General features: G+C 41.9%; 3 protein-coding genes across 3 annotated transcripts; 2 read left to right on the plus strand and 1 right to left on the minus strand.

The window, feature by feature from the left end:
- Positions 1 to 131: 131 nt before the first annotated feature.
- alg3 (ALG3 alpha-1,3- mannosyltransferase) lies at positions 132 to 4,210 on the minus strand. The gene is made up of 9 exons (XM_076745582.1): positions 4,000 to 4,210; positions 3,355 to 3,454; positions 3,111 to 3,258; positions 2,833 to 2,993; positions 2,536 to 2,656; positions 2,212 to 2,417; positions 1,521 to 1,598; positions 1,203 to 1,346; positions 132 to 1,117 (listed from the first exon to the last, which is right to left on the minus strand). Exons 1-9 carry the CDS (start codon positions 4,178 to 4,180, stop codon positions 937 to 939), a joined length of 1,320 nt encoding a protein of 439 aa, XP_076601697.1. The 5' UTR covers positions 4,181 to 4,210; the 3' UTR covers positions 132 to 936.
- Positions 4,211 to 4,250: 40 nt separating this feature from the next.
- mul2 (mitochondrial E3 ubiquitin protein ligase 2) lies at positions 4,251 to 8,366 on the plus strand. Its single transcript, XM_076744105.1, has 6 exons — positions 4,251 to 4,332; positions 5,351 to 5,504; positions 6,058 to 6,145; positions 6,265 to 6,385; positions 6,862 to 7,093; positions 7,259 to 8,366. Exons 2-6 carry the CDS (start codon positions 5,388 to 5,390, stop codon positions 7,772 to 7,774), a joined length of 1,074 nt encoding a protein of 357 aa, XP_076600220.1. The 5' UTR covers positions 4,251 to 4,332; positions 5,351 to 5,387; the 3' UTR covers positions 7,775 to 8,366.
- A 7,642-nt stretch (positions 8,367 to 16,008) lies between these two features.
- camk2n2a (calcium/calmodulin-dependent protein kinase II inhibitor 2a) lies at positions 16,009 to 19,062 on the plus strand. The gene is made up of 2 exons (XM_076745437.1): positions 16,009 to 16,498; positions 17,138 to 19,062. The coding sequence occupies exons 1-2, from the start codon at positions 16,330 to 16,332 to the stop codon at positions 17,206 to 17,208; spliced, it is 240 nt and encodes a 79-aa protein (XP_076601552.1). The 5' UTR covers positions 16,009 to 16,329; the 3' UTR covers positions 17,209 to 19,062.
- The last annotated feature ends 4,001 nt before the right edge of the window (positions 19,063 to 23,063 follow it).

Consider the following 23,063-nt stretch of genomic DNA (forward strand, 5'->3'; position numbering starts at 1 on the left):
TTACCAGAGCGATTATTTGATTAACTGGTGAGATATAACTTTAAATAATGAAACTATTGTTGGGCAAATAAAAAGCTAAATTGCGGAATTTGTCATTTCTTGTAATGCGGGAAGAAGAAACAAACAAAGCATCGAGGTTAAGTGGCATCTGCGTTTAATAAAAAATGTCAATTTTTGCAGCCTCGGTCTACTGTGGATTTTCCACATCAAATCTACTTCTGTGCTTGTGAAGCCCCCCCACAACAGAGGATGAATGAATTACATTAGAAATTGGACCTGATTGTCTACAGCTTAGTTTTACACATTTGTGTAAAATTCTACAACTACTGAAGTTTTTGGCCTCATTCTGGAGAATACTGAAAGTGCAGTAGCAGGAGGAAATGCTACTGATGCAGCTAATTTAAAGCTTTGGGTGCCAAGTTCTATATTATATTAATGACATTTTTCAATATCCTGCCTTTTAATACAATGTACAAGATCATTTGTGTATGAGTAGATATCAGATGAAAAAAGATCAGGCCAGCAGAGTGCAGTTTTAACATAATATGTGGAAATACAGGATATGTAACAAATTTTCAAAACATCAGCATAACATTCACAATTTCCTTCTCGCACTATACTCCTCCCTTCCTTTTCTGTATCTGAAAATGAAACCTGAGAATCCACATTCCCTTCCTCCTTTCATCTCTTCAACTATAAGTCATTTCATCATGTAGGTACCGGTCTGCAGACTGCACCCACACGTTTGCTTCCTCCACTTTTAGCAGTGAGCCGAGATGAGAAGTATCAAATGACTCCTTGTATTCACTTATAAAAACAGTCTACCCCAGTGACCTCCCTCTGCACTGGTGGTGTGAGGATCAAAGAGAGGAGCATGATGGAGGCTGTTCGGCAGTTGATTAAACTCACTACTGTCTGGTCCGATGAGGCTGCGGCTCACTGGCGTTTGTCCTTGGCTGGTGCATCCTCTTGCTTTTCCGTTGGCGCCGAAGGCAGGGGCGGAGCCAGCCACAGACAGAGGAGGATGATGAAGTGACAGACATGGAGGGCGGCAGAGCTGCTGTTAGTGGAGGGGTAGGTGTTCCACGAAAGCTCGATCAGACCCAGAATGAGGACCCTGAAGACAAGAAGACCATATAGCATTAACGTGTGAACAAATGATGTGAATGGAGCTTGTGGTTTCGTATTGGGCTACTTCTTACCTGAGCAGGTGAGCCAGTTTCTTGACTCCTCCACTCCAGAGCAGGTAAGGCAGCGTGTGGAAGTACCAGACATAGAACTGGTAGTGCAACGAACGGCTGAAGCACATGCCAATGAAGTTAGAGGTGAACAGAATCAGCACAATCTGTGATCGTCTGTTAAGGTTCAACACAAAAGACAGCGAGTAACAGGGACATCATTCATTTACTCTCTGGCCTGTATCATGCAGACATTCACAGCAAATGAATATCTGATGTCTAGCAGTGGAAGTAACGGTGTTGCTGACAATCCTCTACAGATAAGAGTAGATTCAAAGGATATGATCGACAGTGCTTTTCTGGGCAGGGATCTTCCTCTTGTTTGGCTCCTTGAGGAGCTCAAAGATGTTTTCTCCTGGTCTGATAAGAGAGAAAATAGTTACCTTTCATTAAAAGAAAAAATTGTATTTCCACTTCCATGACTAACACATAAGCATTATGACACAAATTGCTAATACCTGCCATAATTCTAAAAAAAAAAACACAACAACAACCAATATCTAAATCTGACTTTAAGACATAAATTGTCATGAAATGCCAAAATGCATCTATATTTTTATATGCTTTTACGGGTTCAGCAGAATACAGAGACAGACTGCAGACATTTGACATGTTAAAATAACACATCCAGCAAGGACTCGTATGATGTTGAGATCTCCCGCCATTTCTTTGTGACAGCTTGCTGCCTTGTCTGCAGTCATAATGACATACGGTGGCAGGCAAAACACTGCTGTCACTGCATAACAGATCAACAGCAGCTCTGTCTGAAGTCATTATTCCTGCCATCCTCAGGCTTGGTCAAAATACCCAGGGTACCCTGCCTCAGGGTCTATGAGATCAGCTACTGACTGAGCCAACGCCTGTGGTGCTGTGGAATAAAAACTGGCACGATATTAACCCCCTCCGATTTGGTCCAGCTCATCTTCAACTCTAACACCAACAGTAACCTTGGCACAGCCAAACTCTGTCTCACCTCTTCCAACGGTGGAGCGCAAAGAGCAGCAGGGCAAGCAGGTGGGCAGCCAGCAGGGCTACGTGAAAGTACCGATTCAAGAAGAGCCACTCTGGCAAGAAGCGCCAGTTGACCGTCCACTTGAACAGAAACTGACGGCCAAGATCAAACGCCCGGTTCACATAACCGATGGGGTTCTCCAGGAGGAAAGGCAGACCCAGCAAAATCTGCGATATTAAGACAGACAAATTTAGAGATGATACTTGGCAATACTGAACATAAAAAGAAATATTTTTGTATTGCAGTAAAAGTGTGCCTGGTTTGATGTTACAGGGAACATTTTACCTGAATGCCTGCACACAGAGAAAGTCTCGGGATTGTCCTGATCAGACCAAACTCAGACAGGAGGAGGAAAAGCAGCCCAGGAGCAAAAAGCAGCACATTCATTTTCACAGACACTGCTAAACTGTCAGAAAGAGAGGATGACTGAGTTGTAATTTCATCATGTCACATGGCAAAACACACAAACAAACTACTGTGCTGTATAAAGTTTCAGACACACCCAATGCATTCTCCTCTTGGTTAACTCAGAAAGCCATAACATGAAAAGCTGCATTGTGCTGTCAAGGAGTCAACACTTGCCTGTAAAGGCCGCAGCCCAGGGTCCAGTATCCATCCATGAAGAGGTTGACAGCTGCAAACAGCAGCATCATGGCCACTGGATCATTAAAGAGACGCAGCACAAAGATGGAGTGGATCCGATAAGAAGCACAGCACACAAAGAAAAACACATAGGGAGGAACCTGGAACAAAAAATGGCATACATTATTGACATGTCCTAAAAGACAAAGAGTTTCACACAAACTGAATGGCTTCATGAGCATTTGAACATGTAACTGAGGCTTTAATCACAGACCAACCTTTTTAGTGCGGTAGTATATCCTGAAGACAAGCAGTAGCGTGATGAGGTAGAAAACAGCAAAAACATACTGGCCCAGGCGAATGTTCACCCCATGGTTGGTGATGTAGTAGAGAGCAGTGAAGATGTAAACAAAGCCGGCCGGGTACCTGCAACAACAAGGCACTCATTTATGCTGCACTCAGGAAACTACATCCAATTGCAGGATGGAGACCTACATCACTGAGAAACACACTGAAACTTACACCAACGGGCCGGTGTCTCCTTTAAGCTGAGTGTAGTCGTAGGTACCATTGATGACTCCCTCTACTTCATCCATGTAGGCTTTCCAGTCTATCTCAGTGTCTGCAGTAGAGAACATAAGAACACAAGTCAGAGCTGTGGTTATTTAAAATATCAACATTAGCATTAATCTGCAGATTACTGTAACCCTTTGCTTTATCTTTTGTCTGTCAATCTACTGATACTGTGAAATTTTCTACTACTTTCTGTCATTTTATAGAGTAAGTAATTAACCGATTAATCATAACACTAACTGATGGTGTAAGTATTATTGATGGTAACTGTTGCATCATTAGAGAAATAAGAAGACTTGTCACAATTTAGGATGACATACTAATGCTTGAATATATGGGTTACGTTAGTTTACGTAAAAAAATACCTGCAGCTGCATCAGGTCTTAGAAGATAGCAGCTGCTTAAAATAATTAATGTCATTTAACACGAGAACAGAACACACGATTGTATACGGACATGTAACGGCAGTAAATTCCCTCTGACAGGTGGCAGTGGAAGTCAGTAGATTTGCTAATGCTAGCTATTTAGCGTTGAGATGCGTTCAATGAAAAGACAAAACACCATAGCATGCTAACTAGCTGCGCAGCTACTTACATGCTACTTTTTGTATGACCCACACATTGATCCCGATCTCCAGGAACCACAAAACTGAAACCACTAGTAACGTATATTCCGTCTTGAACAAGACCAAATGTTTGTCCTGCCACAGTGTATGAAGCTTCCCCCACAGTGGGGACGGGGCGCCGGGAGACTTTCTCCGCACTCCTCCTGCCATGTCGGCGGTGCAGAGACGTGGAGAGAGGCCGCAACTGACACGATAGTTAGACTTCGTCACGTGACTCAACGTTTTCGTCTCCTACATCACGTGACATAGACAACACTGTTCCAACCGAAGATGTCAAATTAAGAGATTTCTTTCGTTGACAGGTAATAAAAAACATTTTTTAATTATACTTGATAGTTAAAACATATATACTCTTATACATGAATAATTGTTGCTCATATGTTAAGCTAATGGTAAGGTTGTAAAAAAAACGCTTAAAGGTCACTGCTGTTTCCCTAGCTGTCGACAGCTAGCTAGCAGCTAGCTTTAGCCAACCAATATTTTAAAGATAAATAATCTCACGGAAATACGTTATATGGCAAGCGACACACTCACAGCAGAAAAAATTACTTTCAGCGTATGGTTACCATTTTTAAAGGCACAATTAACGCTAACAGCATTATTGACATTAAAGTGTGATTGCTTCTTTGCAAGAAACTCAAGTGCTAGCTTCCTTATAACAAGCTAGTTGTGAGTTACAGTCCATCCATGATTTTAGCCGTCAAAGAGATGAGTCTTTGTGTCTTATTATTAACACAACTTCTAGCTCTGTGGCCCTGCGCTAGCCTCAGTATGTGGCTTATTTGCAGTACCTTCAGACTACAGCCATCTGAAGTCTGAGTCCACGTCGACTCACAGTCATAGTTTGAATGTCAAAACCGCTAAGTTACACTTTAAACAACTGACACACTCTCAGCCATGATACCCACGTGTAAAATATTTACATGTATCACTTTCCTTTTATCATGTCTAGCTTTGCCTGTAACATTGTTCACATTGTTTACATCTTGCCGTGTCTGATGTCATTGAGACATAGGCCTATTTCAGTGAGACTTGATGTCTGCATATTCTGTAGGCATCACATGTGCCTTTTTACTGACTTCAGTTTGTGTTGATGATGACCAAGTGAAAGCGGTATGAAGTGCTGTCACTGAGATGAGACTGTTACACTGCATGAAGTCATAGCCTTTTTGGACACACAGCAGCAAACTATATTATTTAGTTACTTACCTGAGATCACACACTGTAAACATATCAAAGCATGTCCCAGTTAAGTCAAGATGAGTCTTGTACTTGACAGTGTGACTAATTGATCTTTTAACATATCATATGTTTGTACAGGTCTGCTGCTCAGGCAGTGACAGGAGACAAAGAGGGAATGGATGAATTTCCTGTCAGTGTTACACAGGCAGTGTGTCTTGGGACCAGCCTTGCCCTCTCAGGCATCTGCTACTATCTCTATAAGAAGAGCCGGACGACACTAGATAAACTTGATGTTAGTTGTGGATCATGTGTGATGAACTGTTTTCTGTTTTAATGATGTCTAAGCCATAGAAAGGAATTAGTTGTGAAACCCTCAAAAATACCTTCAGCTTTCACACAGACTGCTTGAATCTCTTTTTATAATGATCAACACACTGCTAATGTTTATGAACTGTCCTTTCATTGGAGGCCAATCTTCTAGGCCAGTTGTTTCCAACCTATTCGGCCTGTGACCAAAGCAGTGTCTACTCACAACTCCTCATCACAAGTTGCATGGAGTATTTCATTTTTATTTTATCGAGCTGAAGAAGTAAACCATGCCCAATCTGAAGAAAAAAAGCAAATACTGGAGAACTTGAAACATAATAAGCTGAATTTTGTATGGCAGAAACACATTTTTTCATGTTTCTTTTCCATTTTGTAAACACTTTCGGGGTCTAAACCTCCAGTTTTGGAACCTGTGCAATATGTGAGAGTTTTCTTGTGCACCGTGCAATTTTGTAAAACCTGAAACTCTGTCTACCACAGTATGTATACTATACAAATAGTCTGTGTCTCATCATCAGGATGCTCCACACTTCACCATAGATGGCAAACTCAAAGACATTTTGAAAGTTACTCCAGGAGCGTGTCTGCAGTATGCTGTCATCGAAGGTAATTAGGCTTTCACTGTTTCTGATACAGCCAAGAGGTGTTAGCATATTCTTTTCCACTGAAAATGTGTGTACTGTCCTTGCCTCTTATTCTCCAGTATGTGTGTATGTACACTGTAGGTGCTGTGCAACCAGTGGGTGAGCCTCTGACGTGTCACTTCCAGAGAGAAATTGCCGGAGTGTTGCAGAAATTCATGTTGAGAGAGCACAGGCTGGTGTGGAACAGCCTCTCACGCACTTGGTGAGAACTCCATCAATAATACAATGCTGCATTATGATATCATACACAATGCTTTTTTTTTTTTTTTTTGCCGTTTTCACCTTTATTTGATGGCGTGCAATTTAGAGGCAGACTGAAAATGAGGGGAGGTCAGGGCATGACATGCAACAAAAGTTCTCAGTAGGAATCAAACCAGGGACTGAGGCTGTGATATGAGCCTTAAAAGGTTATGTCCACATTAGATTTAGAAAGGAGAAGGAGTAGGACAGAGGAAGTACTGGCTATCAGATGTAAACACATGCGTGTATGCATTGAACAATAATTCATCAACAATCAAAATCTGAGAAAACCACAGTTTAATTCTCATTTTATACAAGCCGTATAATGTATACATGAAACAAAGAGGCAACCAGACAAAGTTCCAGTGTATGATATTTTGTCTTCATCATCGTACGTGTTGACTGAAAAGAGCTGTTGTTCCTCTATGCCTGTTGCAGGACGGACAGTGAACGAGTCTTGCACCAAAGAGTGAATGCAGTGCCCTTTGTGTTAGTGGGATCAGATGAGACCACAGTCAAAGTCCTGTGCCCTCTGCAGGCCTCCGGAGTGCACATGGAGATCATCCATGAGAAGTTCCACCAGGTCAACTACAGCTTGGGTGACATCGTAGGACAATACCTCAGTGGGGAGAAGCTTAAAGGTCAACTGGAGACCGAGGAAATACTCAAAGTCAGTTGTTACATCAGATACTGGAAGTGTAAACACCTAGAACTCAGTCATTAAGTCTTATTCATTTGACAAAGCATGAATATTTTTTTTTGCTAACCATGATGACAAATATGAGCATAAACTGATCTTAATGATACATTTCACAAATATTCCCTCTTTCTCCAGGTGGGCACAGCTCTTACAGGCGTAGGCGAGTTGATACTGGACACAGACGGCACCCTGAATCTTCGACCCCCCTCTAATGGTTCACAGTACTTCTTGAGCATTGCGGACTTTGGCACCCTGCGGGGAGAGCAGGAGAGCGCAGCTGTTTGGTGGAGGGCGCTGTCCATTGCCTCTGCTTTGGCGGGAGTGGTGGTCCTCCTCTGGGTTGGTCGACGCTACTACAACCAACTAAGAATTCGCTGGGAGCAGGAGCAGGAGAGGAGGGAATTTGAGAGACTGATGGCTGAAGCCCCAAGAGCACGCGCTGCAGTGATGGGCCCAGGGGCCCCTACTGACGGGGCTGAGGAACACATAGAGAATGCCTGTGTGATTTGCGTCAGTCGGCCACGTGACTGTATTCTGTTGGACTGTGGACATGTGTGCTGCTGCCACAGCTGTTACCAGGCGCTTCCACGGCGCCACTGCCCCATATGTAGACGGAACATCAGCAGAGTGGTGCCTCTCTACCACGCCTGAGACACCTGTGTGACCACATGACCTCAGTGGAACATCACCAACATACAAACTGTAGCTCAGCTTTACACCACTAAGGTCTAAACTGCTGCAGAACGTTAGCTTGTTGATCATCTTGTTACTGTAAAGAATAAAGATTTTCTTTAAAGAACATACTGTAAGTGTTTGTAAAACACGGATTTTAAGGATGTGCAAATGCTTTGTTCATTACAGGGTGTCAGTGAAGTACATTTATCTATAATTGTACATGAGAACTATAGGAAGTAATTGGGGAAAAGGGTGTACATTTATGCAACAGATAATTATTTTCTTACATGTTTGTTCTGTGCCTTATTCTGGTAATTTATATTGCTGCTGCTAAGAGTGATTGTTCTGTGTATATCTGAATAATTCAAGTGTGGTCATGAGCAAAACTTGTGTTTCAAAAACTTTCAGTCACATATTCGAGTCACGGGAAGTTACTGAAACACAGATAGATTTAGTGCCAAGATGAGGATTTAGTGTAAAGGTGTAATTAATGCACTAGAGACCATTGAGAGTGTGTAAAATGTTGGTTTGTTGAAAGAAATTCCATAAAACATCACCCTTTGAATCATTTGTGTAGTGTTTTTCGCTTTCTTGTCAGTATCACCATGGAGAGATGGTGCTAAAGTGCTCACCCACTTTTCTTTTATAAATTAAGTCTCGCTGTACAGACCCGTGTGAGGCTGGCATGTGTTACTGTATTATGGTCATTATGTCTGTATGTACAGATCTCAGTATAATTCAAGAGATGGTGTTCCGCCTGCCTGTGTCTCTGAATGATCCACAGACGTCTGAACAACAGCTGTTACATCAAATGGCTGCTGCTCCTCTTAAACATTAGGAAAGTAGTTTGTGTCTGAATAGATCCACATGTTTCACAGGGCTCTCAAGATGGTGTCAATTCATGATGTTTTTTTTTTATTTTTCCATAGGCACAAATGCTTGTTGACAGCACCTGGTGTCTGAAAAGATGTCGTGAGTCATCAGGCTTACTATTTCTGTCATCTCTAACAAGCAGTGAGAAGATGTGGAGATAGGGTGGAGAGATGAAACGCCACCTTCACATTTTTTTTCTCAGCAGTAGCACAAAAAGGGAAAAACTAATGGGCATGTGTAGGTGTGTGTGTGTGTGTGTGTGTGTGTGTGTGTGTGGGTGGGTGGCTGGGTGTAGGGATTGGGGAGGTGAAGAGTGGTCCATTGGGCCTGAGTGGGGGGGGTGAAAAAAGGAGCAGGTGGGAGATGCAGAACCCCATAAATCTTCGTCAGCGGTCATAAGGGTTCACTCTGACAAATTCCTCATGAGCTCTCTCAGCGGAACAGCAGCTGTGGCTCTCGTGGAACAGACTATTACTGTAGCACTCGCAGACCTTTGAGGGCATGGGAGAAAAACATTGGCATTTGGTTTGTTCATTCCAGTTTAACTGAACAATTGAGAGGATAAAAAGACAATTACAGACACATTACAGCTAAAGAGTGATAGGAATAATCTCACATGGGCCTTTGGAGAGAGTGGATGCTTTGAGAACGAGGTTAAAATCTGTAAACACACACTTCTGCTGTGATGTATACACAATTCATATAGAGGTAAAGGCTGATTCCCCCCGTCATCATTGTTCATTGCCACAAATACTTATTCTAGGCTTATTTCACCACCTCTAAATTAGAATAAAAGATTCAACCACTAGGTGTCCATCTTTCTTCACTTGTGGTAGTGAGCTGTACTGGTTGACAGTGAGGGAAGACACTGATTCCAGGGGAAGGTTTCCATGTCACATGCAATTAATGTACATTATTAAATCCTGTTAAATCCCTTCTGATAGCTGACAAACAATGTAGATGATATGATTATTCTTTCATTGGCTGTGCTTCATGGGTGTTGACCCTGATTTGTGATGATGAGGGTGCAGATTGGTGGTTATGATAGGTGAAACCTTATTTATTAGGAGAACCTGTTTGAAATGCAAGGATTTAATTGTATCATTATCTCGGCTAGCAATCATCCTAACTTTAAATATTGTCAAACTAACCTTTTTTATAGGGATGGGAATGTCAGCCTGCTGTTGAAATGCCTCAGTTATTTGATGGAATACCATGAAGTGGGTTACAGGCGTTCATGATCCCCAGAAGATGATCCCCCTGATTTTTGTGATTCCCAGACTTTTGCTTTTAATGACATGTCTCAAAAACCATTGGATGAAACTTATCCATGGTTCTCAGCTGATGAAGCCTTTTCAATCTGCCTTAACCAAACCTAATTATATTGTTAATGTTGTTTTTCACTATCAGTAAGAGGGCTATCAGTCAGGAAATTAGTAGTGTTTAGTCTGTGTTTAGTGCTAATTAGCAAATGTTAGCATGTTTACACACTAAACAAAGATGGTGAACCTGGTAAACATACCTGTTGAACATTAACATATTAGCATTGTCATTGAGAGCATGTTGACACAGAGATGTTAGCATTTAGCTCAGAGCACTGATATGCTTAAGCAAAGCTTCACAGAACCTTTTAGCATGTCTCTAGACTCTACAGTCTTGATGGAGCAAAAGTACCATCATTTCACTTCATGTACAAAAGTGGTATTGTTGTGCTTTGATTTATTTGTTCAGTTTATTGTCGTGGATGTCTTTTGTGTGTTGAAGTCTTGCATCCAAAAAGTTTCATACTTCAGCTGAACTACAGCAGGTGGAGCCAAATCCCATCTTTAACCAACGATAAAGTGTAAAATGAAAATGGCGTAGCTCCAGATCTGCAGAAAAAGTTTGGATAAATCTTTGAAATCCTGGCACACCGTGACCTTATGTGCTTGTGTTCCTGACAGGGAGCTGTGGGGTGGAGGGGTCTTTTATAACTTTGGCATTAGCAGACACTCAACAGACAGCAGGAGGAAAGGTAGAGATGTGGTATCTCAGGAGAGAGAGCCATCACAGCGTGCTGTAGTCCCTGATGCCAATTACCGCTGTCACCCATCTGCTTTGGGCATGCAGTGAAACGTGGGACAAGTGACCTACTTTGTAACAGCAGTGTGACTGCAGTGCTTCTCCTCTCATCAACAAACCAAGCACTCCCTCCCTATGGAGGGAAAGAGACAGGTGTGATATCACAGGGAAATACACAATGGTCAGATAGAAAGTTTTCACCCTCCAGTTTGAGCACACAGCCCATTCACCCAACCCAGAATACAAAAATACTGTAAATCCAACGGAGGGAGGTGAAATCATGAAAAACAAACAAACAAACAAACAAACAAACAAACAAAAACCAACCTGCCCAGGAGATATCTGTCTCCTACATTTCTTCTGTCGTTCCAGTGTACTGTAGGGGAGTTTAATTTGTGGTGCTCACAGCATTAAAAAATTGCAGTTGAAAAATTCAACACCAAAATATCTTTTCAGGTATCTTTTCCTGGATAGTCCACAGAAGACGCCGTCAGCAGTTTTCTTTGGGGCTGTGTCCTCAAGTGAAAGTAGTTTCAGTGACAGTGAAGTTTTTTTTCTTTTTCAGACTTTCCTCTGATCTTTATTTAGCAGTACTGCCTGATAATTTGACCTCTACTGCACAATATTTAAACCTGCATCAATGAATAATTTGGCCATTTTGGTGCAGTCTAGTAAGCTGGAAACACAGAAACACCAAATGATAAAAAAAAAAAAAGGTTTTTATGTGTAAACAGACAGAGGTTCATTAGCATTTCTTTTGAATCATGCTTCTGGTCCAGAAAAGCAGCTGCTTTTAGCTGCTAAATGCTCCTCTATGTTCACCAGCCTGTCACTAACTTGTCCTCTCTGCTGTTTGGTGCTGGGCAGGTCGTGTTCCACTGAAAACAGCTGCCTGCTGTTGCTGGAAACTACGCAGGTGAGAGTGGAGACCAGAACTGTAAAGTCATGGACCAGAAAACCAAAACAATGAGCTGAAAGATGCTGAAATGCTACATGGAGATGAGGAGTAACAGTCATGTGATAATTCTCTGTGTGTTTGTCACTAGCAACACCTTTCAGGTGACATTGTTTTGCATTCAGGAGTCATGTGCTACAACAGTTGAGAGCTAGAACCAGAGGTAGAGGAAGTACTCAGCTCCTTTATTTTAGATCAAGCAGTGTACCACGCTATAAAAATACTCTATCACCTTCAAAAAATGACTAAAGTAAAGGTACAGGCTTGCTGGCAACAAAATGTACTCATAGTAAGAAAAGAGAAGGTACTCTTTATGCAGAGTGAATAATTATTATTGATGCATTAACGTGCAAGCAGATCGTTAACAATAAGCTAACGCTAATTTCAGCTGCTTCATATACATTTGGATAGTTTAAACTGTAACAATGCATCATATTTTACAAATGAATGATATGTTTTATATGAAGCAGTAGCTATGTCAAATATAGTACAGTAATAAGTATGATATTTCCAATTAAAATGTTGTGGAGCAGAGGTATAAAGTAGCATAAAAAGGAAAGTACAAGTAACTTCATGTTGTACTAGTACAATACTTGAGTAAAAGCCAGCTTTAAATATGCCTGATATCTGCCCTGTCGTCCAAATACAACAAATAAAGAAATGCAGAGGCTTTGAACAGAACTTTGCGACAAGTTTTGCTTTTTCAAATCACCCACAGGCTTCACCAACATGGCACTAAACCACATGAAACATTCACCTTTGATCACAGCTTTGGCCTCCCCTGTGAACGAGGTGCAGGAGGCGGAGTGTGCAGCTGCCTCGGTGTAGCTCCAGCGTGCTGGAAACTACAGCTGTGAGCTTTTCTTTCTGAGCCGTGTGCTCGCTGATCTGAGGGCAGGAGATCTGCCAACGTTTCTAAAATCTACTGGAGGATGTTTGTGCAGGAGGACAAATAGCATTAATCTTCACGACGAGGAGAGCAGATATACATGCTTTTATTTAGCCCATCACCACAGATGGTGTGCACCTTTCCTCTTTGTCCTCTTGCTTACGTTTTTAGTTTTCCTGAAATATATACCTGCATGCGCGCGCGCGCACGCGCACACACACACACACACACACACACACACACACACACACACACACACACACAAATCCTAAGAGCTGATACTCAAGGAATTGATCATATAGCCCTTAGCTCTTGGCTTGTTATTGGGAGGAACATAGTGAGTATATTCAATGTGCGTGTGTGTGTGTGTGTGTGTGTGTGTGTGTGTGTGTGTGTGTGTGTGTTCAGCAGTGCTTGGTCTGCTCGAGGGGAGAGATGGGGAGGGGGTGAGTGACTCAGCAAGGTGATTCATTTGTAATTGGAGGCAGTGCTTCGAGAACACACACGCACACACACACACACACACACACACACACACACACACAAACACACACACACACACACACACACACACACACACACACACACACACACACACATTTCTTAAGGGTGGGTGCCCTTGTCAGAGATGAATGACTGATTGACTGAACCTGATCATTAAGAACTGCTGCCTGCTAAAGAGGCAGAGATGGAGGAAGAGAAGGAACGGCACAGAAGAGGAGGAATCACAGCATGTGGATGGAAAGAGATCAATTGAGTTAAACAGAGAGAGACTAAATGTGGAGTCACTGCACTAAAGCACGGTGGGTTAAACATCATGTACAACATCTGATTCCAAATAGGTTGGGACACTGTATAAAACACAAAAACAGAATGCAACCATTTGCAAAGAAATGTTATATTACTGTAGTAATCTCCTTCATACAGTCATGTGTTCACAAAGTGGTGAACCTCTCTCCATCTTTGCTTGTGAACGACTGAGCCTTTCCAGGATGCCTCTTTCATACCCAATCATGATGCTATCACCTGTTACCAATGAACCTGTTTATGTGTGGAATGTTCCAAACAGGTGTTTTTGGAGCGTTCCACAACTTTCCCAGTCTTTACGTCATTGATTTATTTACAAAAATCAATGAAGTCGATGAGGTCAAGCATTAAATAGATTGTCTCTGAGCTGTTTTCAATTGAGTGTATGTCAAATAGGATTAGCAAATGATCCCATTCTATTTTATTTATGTTTGATGCAGCGTCATTTTGTTTGTATGAGGTCAGAGAGAGAAACATCCAGTTGGTGTAAAGGATGCATATTTCTTGTTCATTTGGAGCGGGCAGGTCAGATTTCTCCCCTCAGCCTCAGACTGCATCGCTGACTGATGACATCATGTGAAATCCCTGCGTCAATCAGCTGCTCTGCTTGGAGGCTGCAGGTAATAACCTGCACCTGGAGCAGGTGGAGCTTTGTGAGTTATCCCTGGGGAATTACATTGAGATGAAGTGGCAGATTTATGATCTGTGACACGTTATAAAGCCTTATACATTGACTGTGGATCCATGTTAGAGAAAGATCATATAAAGGTAATGAGTTGTAGTTGTCTATCGTGAGCGGTAACCCATCAAATAACTTCATTCAAGTCTCTGTGACGACTTTTTGCCATGCATGGAAATAGACTGTTTGGGTTGAACCCACCTCCAAAGATGTTGGCTGCGTGTTTTCTGAGTAAACTGTTGGTAAACAGAAATGTTCTCTGGACTCTGAAATGTGTTTTACAGGGTTATATGGGCCATATTTCTGTGGGAAGCCAGTCAGCAGGCAGGAGCTCACTTGGCTTTGACTCAGCAGCCGCCCCGCGTCTTATCCCCACAGGAAATCCAAGAGCCTTTCCAACAGCACTGATCTCGAGACTGGTCAGCTGGTCACTCTCAACGGTCAGCTATGCAGGATGGCCACTAAAACAGAGGAACGCCACTTCAATGGAAAGTTTGTTACATGTTTATAGACAGGTCAGCTGGCCTGAGTTGTTAAAACTAGCCTGGTCCAATAATAGGCTTTCTGTTAATTAATTATTTTTAGCTTTTTATGAGGCACCATATGCTGTGAGGACAGGATATTGTAACACAGGCTGCAAAGAGAAAGAGGGAAGAATGACATAATTTCAAATGCAGCTAATGTATAAATTATGCTGCCTCTGTCCAGGGTGCTGAAATGAGCCATTTTCTGCTGACACACAGCCAGGTCCAGATTGTATATTTCTCTGTTTGACAGTTTATTTTTATTTCTTAATTTAGTGTATTTCTTGTAGAAAGTCTAAAAGGTTTTTAATGTCATCATTTAAACTCTGTAATGTTTTCTTTTCATGCCACTTATTGTGTACAGCAGACACTCATTATTTATAGACCTGTATTGTATTTTAGTGTTTCCAGTTTTTTTGTATTTGACTTCTCTTGTTTGTACAATTATGCATCTGTTTTTGTATTTTCTTTTGCTGCTGTGACACTTTAGGGGCACTTCAATGATTTAGAAAATGCACTTTAATCAAGTTGTGGGATTCACAATGATCACAATAAAAATTAATATACATAAAGAAGCAGAGGGTGACATGTCCTGAGATGATCCAGATTTTAAAAAATCCTGGTTCCTACATGTCCCATAACAATACAACTACCTTTGTTTTTGTGTTTGGCTCTTGCTGTCTCCTGCTGTCTTTGCTGTCATACCAACATCCTGTGCTGCTATGAGCGTTAGAATAAGTACTCAGATCCTTAAGTAAGAGTAGTAATGCCAAAGTATGAAAGGACTCTGTAACACAGAAAAATCCCACATTCAAAATTTTACTTGAGTAAAAGCACAGAAGCATTAAAAATAATTTTCAAAGTGTTTTATTATTGTATATAGCACTTTATTGGATTCTTATAACTGATACAATGACATTTTAACAACTTTTTAGAGTTGCAGCGGGTGGAGATGGAGCCAGTTTCGACTACTTTACCGACTTTTGCACAGTTGAATCTATAACGATACATCATATTTCATAAATGTATCACGTTTCATATGTGAAATCTTAATTTGTACTTGCAGCAGACTGTGCAAAGGCAGAGTCTGATCCTATAGTATATGGAAAGAACTATCCCATGATGTGGCTGCTGTGTGCTACAATATGAAATATAATGCTATGGTATGCATTCATTTTACCAGCCACACAATAAGTTTTTATATAACAGGGAATTTTCCTCCTTCCATCCTAAAGCAAAGTCTTCGTCTCCAAACCTCAGACCGACTCCAGTCTGAGTCCTTCACTTCTGCAGTTTCATCTCTCGCCTGTTGATGTCACTCTTGCTCCTCTCCCGCTCGGAGTCCCCAACCACACACACACTCACACACATTCACACGCTCGCACACACATTCACACGCGCGCGCTTCAAACCCGGATGGATGACTTCACCGTTCTGCCTGGGTTTCCTTTATGATCCCGGGATCTCCCACTTTCCTCATCAGACATCAGCCAGCAACACAGGCGAACACAGCTCTCTCTCTGCAGCCGCAGCACATCCAGAGACCACCGAGAGACCACAACAACACCCGGACCTCAGCCGCTGGCCCCCGGATCCACATCGAGTAATTCTCAGAAAAGGGTCCCAAACAGGAGAGACCCCAAATTGCTGCAGCTTGCACGCGCAAAAAAAGGGAATCTACGGCTGAATATATTTTTATCCACTATTTAATCCCCGCTGGTGATCCTTCTCCATCGTGCCACAATGTCCGAGGTGCTGCCATACAACGAGGGGAAAATGAGCGGCTACGGGGCGGACAGCGAGGTCAGCCAGATGTCCTTTAGCTGCGGACTGCAGGACACAAGCGCCTTTTTCGCCGCGTCGCAGGCGAAAAGACCCCCGAAGCTTGGACAGATCGGCAGAGCCAAGCGAGGTAAATGACGGTTAAATAAAGGACTGACACTTAGGCACGCTGCCACCATTCTGCACACACTCTCACAATTATTAATGTGATGGAAAATGAGCAAATCATATATGAATATTACAAGCCTGCACTGCATTTAGGGATTTATAGTCATAATTCGTATAATCTCCCTTAATCCGCGGTGCTGTATCTAGAATACTCTGCAAATATGACATTTGAAAATGCACCACGGGCATGAATCCTTCTTTGTTGCACGAGCGTGTGGCTGTCGACGACATTCAGACTGTTTACATACATGCAGGAGAAATGCTCTCCATGCGAGGACACACCCCGCGGTGTAGCCCTCAAACAATGGGGTTAAACTGTCGCCATCACCGGGGATGAGCTGTTTTCACCAAGTGCGCGCAGTCGAGGTCAGGGATTTGCAGTAGCGCTTTCATTAATTGATTGATTCACCTGCAGACGCACCACGTTCACTGGGTATTTTAGTGCGCCACATCCCCCTTACTATAGGCCATAAATAAGACTCCATTATGGAAAGAAGTCGTGACCTACAATAAAACACAATGTCCGCGCTGTTTGATTGTACTGCATGCGCCTCTGCTGTCATGGTCTCAGTCCACGTCCTCTTCCCTTCTCTCTCCACAGTGGTCATCGAGGACGACCGGATAGACGAGGTCCTGAAGGGGATGACAGACAAGTCCTCACCCGGCGTTTAAAACACGAACGATGCCTTGCAGACTTTTTAATTTTGATCACCGATTTGAAGCACTTGGCGGCTGTGCATGTTCGAGGATTGCAGGAGAAAAACGACGGCACGAAGCGTGGATGGCATGAGGAAACGAGAAAAGGCAAAGGAGGGGAAATGGAGAAGGCTGAAAGGAAGAGGAATGAGGAAGGAAGAGATGAAGGAAGGAAGAAAGAGAGAGAGATAGAGAGAGAGAGAGAGAGAGACTCTGGAAAAGACCAAGATTTATCATGGGATTTGCTGGCAATTCTCCAAACGAATCCCGATTTTAACTACTACTGCGCAGCAGGATGTTGAGATGGCGGACTCTGCTCTGTATCTCAACCTCTGCTGACTTTAATGATGGATGAACTTGTCATTACTTCACGACCATCTCTTTTTCCTTTCCAAAAGCGCTGTAAGCAACAAAATACTGCAACTGGAGGCTGAAGCTAAATCACAGCCCTGTTTCAATAAGTTGTACAGTAGGTAGGCTAAGCTCTCAGACCCCCCACCCCCCACCCCTCTTCTTCCTCCCCCCCTCCTCCTCCTGTAGGCTTTGCTTTGGTGATTCAGTCAGCGACGGTGCATTCAAGGGAGCTGTCCTTTTCAGCACTAGTCCAATGCATTCCTGTTGCTGCTAAGCTTTTTAAAAACAGACCAACCAAACTCTCGAGTCTACTAAATAGAGCAGACCTATTGTATGTAAAAACATATATCCGAGGATGGTGCAATGTTAATATTTTCTGTAGTGGAACCCCATTTATTTATGGCCCTTAAAGAGCATTAGGCCACAGTTTAAAACTGAACCACAGGCTACATTCTTCTTCTTCTTCTTCTTCTTCTTCTTCTTCTTCTTCTTCTTCTTCTTCTTCTTCATCTTGCGGCACCCATCAGTGGTTAAAGGTGCAGGTTGGCACCTTCATGTAGCTGATTTTACTCCGGCACATATCTATTTTTTTTTTCCTCTCTTTTTTTTTTTCTCTCTTTTTGTTTGTTTTGCATTTTCAAATGCTCAGATATCTACAGAGGCCAGCAGAGACGTGGAGGTTATAGTACATGTTTAAAATTATAGTCATGAAATTGATGGGAAAAAAATAAATGATTTGGTTATTTTAATTGAGCAATTATTCGTGTTTTTCGTCTTCTATGAATTCAGTTTTTTCTCCATCTATTTGCATGAACTTTCACTCCGGTGCCAACACAGGTGCCACTACTCTTACCCTGGCACGCTTCTTTTTAACAAAAGTCATATTTGTATTTTTATATCTAAATATTTGTTATTTAAATGATATGCTAGTCTATCGTCTTACAATTCATCAACAAAAATATTTCTACTTCAGAGAGGATATACAGAATGAGACTAGGCTTCATACAGCAGAGGCGGATTTAAGATTTGGTCTGGACTGGTCTCATTCTATATCAGACGTGGGACGTTTTTTAAAGACTAACTGAATGTGTCTGGGGTTTTTGCACACATCAATGTTAAACTATTATTAAGAAATCGTATACTGTGACTTGAGCTTCGTTGATGAATTTGTTAGAAAATGGCAGTTTTAGAGTATATTGCACTGTTTACGAGTATCCTCAAATAACACGTTGTTATTTGACCGATTTTGGACATTACAGTTTTTGTTTTTTAATTTTGTTTATTTTGTACCATTATTTTAAAGAAACTGGATATGGTTTGTTGTGCATGAAACCTTAATATTTTCAATAATGAAACATCGTTTTATGAAGCAAAAAAGCAACAAAAATGTCATGACATTCTAAGAATGAGTCATTGTATATTATGATGCCATTTTCACTGTATTTGGTGAATTAATAAATGGTGAAAGAAAATGTTGATGTGATTCTCTGGTATGGCTTTTGTCCAAAAACGTTTTTACTAAGAAGTCAGTGGGAGATGACAAACATCAGAGCAGCCTTGGCTTGTTCTGTGAATGAAAGACGAAGAAGAAAAAACAGCAGAGCCCCTCACCTCAGCACAGTGACGATTAAAAAAGAAGGGTGAGATCTTTTTAAGAAACAGAACAAACACGCAGTTTCAGCATTTGAAAGTGAAAATCTGCCCATTTCTTTGCAGCCTTTGGATTCAGTAGCCATTACCTGAGTGACAGTAAATACTGATCCTTAATTAAAGAGCGTGGAAGGAACAGTGATCCATCTGTTAAGCTGTTAAACAGCTCTATGCAGGCCTACACTAGTGAATCCATTAAACCACAGACCCCCGGGGGAGCCACATGATCATCCATCAAAGTCTACATGTACAGTGTCCTCATAGAGTATGTCTCACACAAACACTACAGCAGGCTGGTAAACACTCGCTTTGGTTGGAGCACCAAGAAAAACTTACATCATGCACAAGACTTCAAAAAACAATGTGTTTATTACAGCGTTTCCCGTCCTTTGTGTGTCCAACATGCCCATGCTGCCCTGTCAGCTGGGCTCAAGCAGCCCTTCATTGCACCCTTTTGATAGATTGGACGGTCTTCATAGAAATGTGCAGCAACATTTGACAGAAGAGGGAATGCAGAGGTGTTGCTGGATCTGTGGGATACATATGTAAATCCTTAGAAGACATCATCCTGGTAGCTGTGTTAAAGCTTATTTTCTTCTCTTCGGTAGTTGTGAAATTTACCCTCAAAAAACAACCACATGGAGTGGCAGAGCCTGCACATGTCAACAGTCATCCAGCAGTTTTAGCTTTTTGCTAGCTAGTTTCCACAAAGTCTCAACCGCAACATTTGGTATAAACTGATTCAGGTTGCTGGAAAACTTACTGTGCCGTTAGACCGACATAATAGTAGTTAATGTGATCTGACTTGAGTGTTTATTTTCATCCTAAACCCAATATGTGGATACATGTCTTCTATGAAGCTGGTTGGGAATATGACAACAGCAGATCTGTGAAACTGTCAGGTGGAAGAAAAGGGAAGAATACTGTACTACACTGTTTGCCAGCAGTGTCAGAGGAAATTGTGTGAGCTGATATCGCCCGTCTTCCAGCTGAGGTACACAAACCTGCACAGCATTGATAACAACTCATTTCCTTGTGATCACACTGTAGAATTTTCCTGGAAGTCCCGCCGCAGGTACGACAGATTTTCAGTCTCATTTGTGTATCTTTTGGAAGCAAAAACATCCACAGTATCAGGGCACATCTATAAAAAGCTACATGTCAACAATGTATGAACACTGGTGCTTATATTACTCTGAATTGCACTTCACTCTAATAACAGAACATCAACAAAACGTCACCAGTGGAGCTGACCACATTACCATCAGTGAGTTTATTGACTGTCCTGATAACATCAGCACTGCACTGAATGAACACATAGTGCTATCGATCATGTTGCTGTGTGTGTGTGTGTCTGTCTGAGGCCATGGGCAATTACACTTTTCACAGTAATGTGCAGCCCTGGAGAGCCGGAACCGGACTGACATATTTGGGCAGGTATTGAACTGTGTCAGCTCCGCTCCACGCCTCTCTCCCTGTCATGACTGTGATTGACTTCTTCAGTGATTCATTCAAGTCCTGCAACCAGTGGTGCTGCAGCCTCCAACATTTTGTCAGTTAATTTTTAATTCTATACTTTTGCATTCTTTTCAGGCAAAAGAACAGAGTATTCTTAATCAAAATATGCTCATATTAATATTTGAATAATTATCAACATTTTCCCTGAAGAGACAAAAATCAGCTATGCATCTGGTTACGTTTGTTTCATTACAATGAACAAAGCCAGCGTAGTATATTCTTATATCCTTAGCTGGGATTTTAGCTTATGACAAGATATTTTGCATCAGCTAAATGTCTTAACTGTCTAATCTAACTAGCACATATAATGGTCTTTTAAAGTCTACTGAGGGTTCAAAATCTCCCATATGTGATCTGGTGACTGTGACAGCCACATGATTCATCAAACCACACAGTAGCCCCTCCTGACCTGTGTGGATGTATCAGATTCTCCACTTTATTCAAGTTTTTCCTTTAATTTGTCGCCCGTCTGTATATCAGGCTCTGGCTACAGACGTTACTTTTTATTTGGATAAAATAATGCTTGGTTTTAAGACTGGATTTATCTATCACATCTAAGGCAACAAATAATGAGCTACTGTCCTCTGATGAGACCTAAATTCGGTCATCATCTTGCAGCTTTCACGGTCAGAGGTCAGCTGAGTGTTAGCTGGGGCTGTGGATGTAACCCAGGGTCTTTGTGGCTCGTGTTTCTGACCTGGCAGATGGGCTTGGAGGGCAGGCCACACTGGGGTCAGCACAGACATGCAGCCTCGCTAATGGACAGCCACTGTGGAGAGACTGAATGAAAAAACATGCATGACAAAACCAACGAAATGCTAAAGCAGCCGCACTGACAGACCACTGCAAATGTTAAGTGCCATTGTTGTGTTCGCTCTGCTGTTATCTCTCGATTACACGAGCACACACAGCTAAGAGCTACGCTCAGTGTAGGTTCGAACTGAGCGTGTGCAGCGAGGACAGAGAGCTTTGATCTGATTCCACTTTCGCCCCATCCTGAGTGGACGTCCATTAATATTCCTCCTCCAGTTACATAAGCCTGCCATACAGTATATTATGCCATTATGCTGCCCCAAGGGAGATGGGCAGATATACAGTGCTGTTTAAAGCAGCGGCAGAGCTTTAGTCCTCTCTACACTGACAAGGATAACCGATGATCCCCCCGTCCATTCTCCTCTTGTCTATAGAAATTGATGAGGCAATACAGTGTCCAATCTCAAATTTGAATCATGTTTGGAGGGCTGAAAGGTTAATCTTCCTAGTATTTAACAAGAAAAAGGGAATTTAAGGAAAGTAGAAGTAAACACAATTTTGTGCAGAAGAAATATGTTTTTTATTTATGAGGCTGATCTAAACCACTTTATTTGGAGTTCAAATCAAAAGCGAGCAACCCTAAAATGCTGGTAATAAACCCTCATTAACCAAGAAGTCTGTGTGAAAGTAAATAAGCTTGTTTAAAGCTGATCTAGGACGCTGGTCGGTGAAGCACCCTGCAAAGCGAAGGTCACATGACCAACAGGGGTGGCCGAGCTGCTGTAGCGTTAGCACTTGTGAGCTAATCTGTTAGCATGCAGACTGCCAGCTGACTGCTCCAGGTGTTCGCTGTGTGAACTATTACAAACTCACTTTGTGTCAAGAGGATCCTTCCATGAGGTTTTCAAAATCCGATTCACTAAAGGTTTTGTTTCCATGAATATTCACAGTGGATACAGTGATTTTATTTACATTTGAAGGTTTTTTGCATTGCTGGTTAACAAGGTTTAGTGTTCTTTTCTTTACTGTAGGCAGTTTTACTCATTTTTCAAAGACAGCTGTGGTCTGTTCTTCACTAATTACTTTCTATAGTACAAGCAGACAAACTAGTAAAATTAGCCTACAGATGATGCCATTCACCCATTTCAATCAATCACATGATCCTCACCTTAAAAGTTGTATAGCCTTCTCTTTTACTGTTTGCCATTTGCCTAGTCTACACATACACGAGTATTTATTTATAAAACATAGCTTTTTCTATGCATTTGGGCCTTTCGTCCACACATAAACAGTTCAAGGACACTGAAAAGGAAACTTTTGGAAAATTCTGTCTGCAGTGCTGGTGTGTAGACAGTTTTTTTTGACAACACAGCGTCACTCGCTTTCGTTTCCATGAGGCAATTTTGTGTAATGTCAGACGTGGCCAAAAAAGTTCGGGTGCTTTTTTCATGTTTAAACACAAATGGACAGTCACCCTTCCACTATATTGAGGTAGACAGACAACAGAATATGCTACAGAGGTCACTATTACATAATAACACTCCTATGACACACAC

The sequence above is a fragment of the Chaetodon auriga genome, chromosome 12 (assembly GCF_051107435.1).
Source record: "Chaetodon auriga isolate fChaAug3 chromosome 12, fChaAug3.hap1, whole genome shotgun sequence".
NCBI lineage: Eukaryota > Metazoa > Chordata > Actinopteri > Chaetodontiformes > Chaetodontidae > Chaetodon > Chaetodon auriga.

What these genes read in the sequence shown, in the direction of transcription:
- alg3 (XM_076745582.1), bottom strand. Translation starts at nt 4,180, where the DNA reads ATGGCAGGAGGAGTGCGGAGAAAGTCTCCCGGCGCCCCGTCCCCACTG. An exon ending in GGAGACACCGGCCCGTTGGT is followed by an intron (nt 3,259 to 3,354) that starts GTAAGTTTCAGT and finishes TTGTTGTTGCAG; the next exon opens with GTACCCGGCCGGCTTTGTTT. An exon ending in CTCTGTGTGCAGGCATTCAG is followed by an intron (nt 2,418 to 2,535) that starts GTAAAATGTTCC and finishes TTAATATCGCAG; the next exon opens with ATTTTGCTGGGTCTGCCTTT.
- mul2 (XM_076744105.1), top strand. Translation starts at nt 5,388, where the DNA reads ATGGATGAATTTCCTGTCAGTGTTACACAGGCAGTGTGTCTTGGGACC. An exon ending in GCAGTATGCTGTCATCGAAG is followed by an intron (nt 6,146 to 6,264) that starts GTAATTAGGCTT and finishes TGTACACTGTAG; the next exon opens with GTGCTGTGCAACCAGTGGGT. An exon ending in AGACCGAGGAAATACTCAAA is followed by an intron (nt 7,094 to 7,258) that starts GTCAGTTGTTAC and finishes CTCTTTCTCCAG; the next exon opens with GTGGGCACAGCTCTTACAGG.
- camk2n2a (XM_076745437.1), top strand. Translation starts at nt 16,330, where the DNA reads ATGTCCGAGGTGCTGCCATACAACGAGGGGAAAATGAGCGGCTACGGG. An exon ending in GATCGGCAGAGCCAAGCGAG is followed by an intron (nt 16,499 to 17,137) that starts GTAAATGACGGT and finishes CTCTCTCCACAG; the next exon opens with TGGTCATCGAGGACGACCGG.